At 50.2% G+C, this 4669-nt stretch overlaps 1 gene segment (V, D, J or C); it reads right to left on the minus strand.

The window, feature by feature from the left end:
• Window positions 1-236: 236 nt before the first annotated feature.
• LOC101634439 lies at window positions 237-4663 on the minus strand. The segment is given in 2 exon segments: window positions 237-553; window positions 4611-4663. Coding segments are annotated over 2 exon segments (366 nt in total).
• Between the last annotated feature and the right edge of the window lie 6 nt (window positions 4664-4669).

Below are 4669 nucleotides of genomic sequence, written 5' to 3' on the forward strand. Positions count from 1 at the left end.
GTTCCTGAGCATAAACACCTCTGTGTGTATTAAACAGCATAGACTCTGCCTGTGGGGCCAGTAAGGCCAAAGGGGTGGACAGTGAGGGTTACAAGGTGCCTCCTTGCCATTCACCAAAACTTCACAACCACCTGCAGAGCATTGCTGCTTCTGCCGTAGTCTCTCAGCTGAGGGGGCACCAGGAGGAGAAGCTGGGCTGTCAGGCCTCAGGCATCTGCTCCCAGGGTGGTTTTTGTTCAGGCCTGTATCACTGTGGGAGGGTAACTATAACCCTGCTGACAGTAGTAAGTGGCGGCATCGTCAGGCTCCAGGCTGCTGATGGTGAGCGTGAAGTCTGTCCCGGACCCGCTGCCGCTGAAGCGGGCTGGGATGCCATTGGGCCTGCTGGATGCACGATAGATGAGGAGCCTGGGAGCCTGCCCAGGACTCTGCTGGTACCAGTGTAAGTTGCTGCTAACACTCTGACTGGCCCTGCAGGAGATCGTGACCTTTTCTCCGGGAGAAAATGATAGTGAGGTAGGAGATTGTGTCAGGACAATCTCTCCAGAGGTGCCTGTAATTGGAAATAAAACAGGTAAGTCAGCCTTGTCATCTTTACCCTCACCACTGTCTCACAGCCAGGACAGCCAGGAAGGCTGATCATCAGTAAGATCTCATTATTGTGTCTCTGAGCGAAGAGCCAGGTCCCGGGAATCCACCACCCAAAATGCCCTCTGAGGGCAGCACCCCCCGGGTCCCCTCACCTGGGAGCCAGAGCAGCAGGAGGCAGAGAAGCTGCGCTCGGGCTTCCATGGTGCCTGTGTCCTGGCTGAGGCAGCTCTTGCCCAGAGCCTGCCCAGCCTGATATGGGCCCTGGGCAGCAGGGGGCTGGGACATGCAAAGCAGGCGTGGGCACCCTGGCCTGCAGCTGCAGAGACCAGAGGCCTCATGTTCTCTGCAGTTGAGCAGCCACCCGCACGTTACAACCCAGTCACACAGGGGGTGTCTGGTCTTGGACTGAATAAAATAAAGTCTTTCGTCGCATTTCTCACTTTGTATCTCACTCATGTACTTCTCCCTTGGTGCATGACTGGATGGTTGGATTGAGGACTTTATAATCAATTATCTCCTGACACCTCTTTCCTGTTTTTTATATGACCTTCCCTGAGGACCTCTGATTAACATCATTTCTATGGGGTCACAAAGACACAAACATGGATTTAGGGTTCACTCATGAGTGCAGGGAGAGTCACCATCACACAGATGAGCAGGATCAGCTTATAACGCAACGCATTGACTGAAAACATTTCTGTGAAGATTGGGGTGTTCTGAGAACACAGTTGGAGTGGGTTTATTGCTGCAGTGTCCTGCCATTCCACACAGTCCCATCCTGCCTGGATCCTCCGTCTCATCAGACAAAGCTCCATTCTCTTAACAAAGTCTTTGCCCAATACGCTAGGAATATGTTGCCTGCAGTGTCCATGGTGACCCAAACACTTCAGCATCACTGACCTGAAAACCGTTCCATTAACCTTGATCTCACGGATTTTTTGTGATGAGCAAAATAGCACTATTGGTCCGTGACTATGGGAACCTGGTGTTTGAGATCCAGGCTGCAAAGATGTACTGAGACAAAAGCCTGGAAGAGGAGGGGTGTCCTGAGGAGACTGGGGTGGCTGGGTGGGCAGTGGGGTACAAACTCCTAGGTAGTCTTGCTCATCTGCTGCTCACACTCCGCTTGGCGCCTGGCCCGTGATTCTCCACGATGTCAGCTGCAGAGAGTGTCTTTCATTCACAGCATCTTTCAGGACACAGTTTTCCTCGGAGACACCTACTCGGTGAAGAGAGAAGTAAAGGCAAGAACTCGAGCAATGGGAAGAAATGCTGGAGCCTCAGGTAGTGTTGAAGCCATGGTTATGTGCCTTCCAGTACAGGGCAGGTTTCCTCTCACCTAGCAACGGGGCTCCCCCATAGCCGCCATCTCCAAAGACTCATCCAACCAGAGGGTCTCCCATGATCCCTGGATAACCTCTATCCTGTCCCAACATTCCTAGCCTCAGCCTGAGTCTCACTCTACTGTGGGATGTGCTGCCCTCTAATGGCAGTTCTGGGATACAGAACTTGCAGATACTTGATTGGCGTTTTAGAGAATCTTGTATGTGCGACTTTTACTGTTTTACAGGAAGAGGTGACAAATATATACTATTCCTTGGGTAGACCCTATAGGGTCTTAAAATGTGTCCTTTTCTCAAGATACATGTAATCTAGGTGAGAACAAAAGACTAACCTGTGTCAGGAATTCAGACTGGATATTCATCTCAGACAATTAAGAAGCAGGTGCTGGATCCCCTGAGGGAGACGCCTAAGTGCTGGTTTGGGATAAGGCTTGGGCAGGAGGGAGCAGAGGGAGAATGGCCAGCCGGGGCAGGGAGCAGAGGGCTCCCGGTCTAGATCTGTCAACCCAGCTTCATCCCTCCATCTTGGCAGCCCAGTGATCCCCCACAGATGCCCCAGTAGGGAGACATCTTCAACCAGCAAGGGAGTGGTTTGCAGTGTGACCTGTCAACCCTGGGTTACCAAGTGTGGCATTTGACCAACTGTCTCTGATCATGTAAATGTTACATTTGAGTTGTCAAATATGGTAACATTGGACTGTTCAACATGTAATATATACAGCAGCTGAGGAGACACATTTCTAGTTTTAAGTAAGTTAAGTTAATAAATGTAGAGCACTGATAGTTTTTACCTAACAGGTGAGTTTTATTGCAATTTCATCCCGGTATCCATATACTTCATATTGGGTTTCAGTAAAATTGGTATGGTCTGAGACAGTGTCCAGCTGAGGAACACTGTGCATCTTACACTGAGCTTCACACAGCCGTCGTGATCTGTGACATGGCAGGCTCTGAGCCGGATCACCTGGGAGCTCCCACTACCTGTTTGTGTGATGTCAGTCTGATCAGGCTCTTTCCTCACTTTGTATAATGTGGAAATAATGTTGCTCCCTGATTCTGTGGGATCTGTGGTGTTTCATCTACTGGCAGGGCCCAGGGCTGTTTCACTCACAGGGCCCCAAGTCCCTGAAGCCCAGTTTGTAGATCTGAGCTCAGCCCAAGACGTGCCCTCAGGACCTGCCAATGTACCCACTTTTCCTCCCAGGCCTGTTATCAAACACTCTCCTATAAATTCTTTGGCCTTCCCAGCTTATATGCTGTCCTTGATTTTTGATTTTCACTCAAATTTTAGATTGCTTCATTTTTTTCCCTCGTGCTTAGTAAAACAGAATCAATAAGAATTATTGCCATTTATTTGGGATGTTCCCGTATATTGCTTTCAAACTATTTTCATTGTATCACTTTAAATATTACTAAGAATAGAGTCTTTATGTTAGTATTTTGTAAAAAGAGACTATTTATGAACTCATAGGTCAAGAAATAATGTGAGTGGTGACCAAATTTTTAATACTCTCTGTAGAATAATTGCATGAATGGGGTAGATGAGTAAGAATGAAAATCCAGGCTCCTCTGTGTGCGGTGGTCATGATTAGAGCCTCTTCCCCTTTTATAGACGTGCGCTGTGGCCTTGATATGATGGGCCCAGTCTTTCAGCCTCACTGACCTAACACCCTCATTATAGGGTCACATCAATAGAGGGGTCTGAGCACCCCAGCAGCCGGCCTGTATTACGGGGACTGGTGAGCTCAGGGTTCTCGGAGCAACAAGCTCACTGGCTTCCACCATCTGTGTGTCTTAGTCTCATGGTCCTTAAACTTTGATAGGTCAGAGTTCACATTCAAATGTGATGTTCCTGAAATAAACCCTGGCAGGACAGCCTGTTGGTGGGGGTTGAGGGTGTGCTTCTCCTGTGCTCTCTTAGCCAGACTAATGCCATTGCCAGGCTGCCAGGTATGGTCCTCCTTGTGTCACTCTGTGTGAGAGTGAGCTCTGCTGAGGGTGCTGCTAACACACAGGGGTGGAGACTGAGGGTTCCAAGGAGCCTCTTTGCCCCGTCATTATACATTCAGAGCCAACTGCAAAGCATTGCTGCTTCTGCCACAGCTCTCAGCTGAGGGGCACCAGGAGGAGCAGCTGGGCTGTCAGCCTCAGACATCTGCTCCCTGGGTGGTTTTTGTTCGGGCCTGTGTCACTGTGGGAGGTTTACTACTCCACTGATGACAGTAGTAAGTGGCGGCATCCTCAGGCTCCAGGCTGCTGATGGTGAGCGTGTAGTCTGTCCCAGACCCGCTGCCACTGAAGCGGGCTGGGATGCCATCGGGCCTGCTGTTTGCCCAATAGATGAGGAGCCTGGGAGCCTGCCCAGATTTCTGCTGGTACCATTGTAAGTTGTTGCTAACACTCTGACTGGCCCTGCAGGAGATCGTGGCACTTTCTCCTGGAGACAATAATAGGGAGGCTGGAGACTGTGTCAGGACAATTTCTCCTGAGGTGCCTAAAACAGGAAACAGAACACATAAGTCAGCCTTGTAATCTCTATCCTCACTTTTCCCCACACTGCCAGGAAAGCTGATCATCATTGAGCTCCCATTATTGTCTTGCTGATCAAAGAGACAGGTCGCTGGAATCCACCACCCAAAGTGTCCTCTGAGGGCAGCACCCTCCCGGGTCCCTCACCTGGGAGCCAGAGCAGCAGGAGGCAGAGAAGCTGCGCTGGGGCTTCCATGGTGCCTGTG

The sequence above is a fragment of the Condylura cristata genome, unplaced genomic scaffold, assembly GCF_000260355.1.
Source record: "Condylura cristata isolate star-nosed mole 26May11 unplaced genomic scaffold, ConCri1.0 scaffold00089, whole genome shotgun sequence".
NCBI classification, from domain to species: domain Eukaryota; kingdom Metazoa; phylum Chordata; class Mammalia; order Eulipotyphla; family Talpidae; genus Condylura; species Condylura cristata.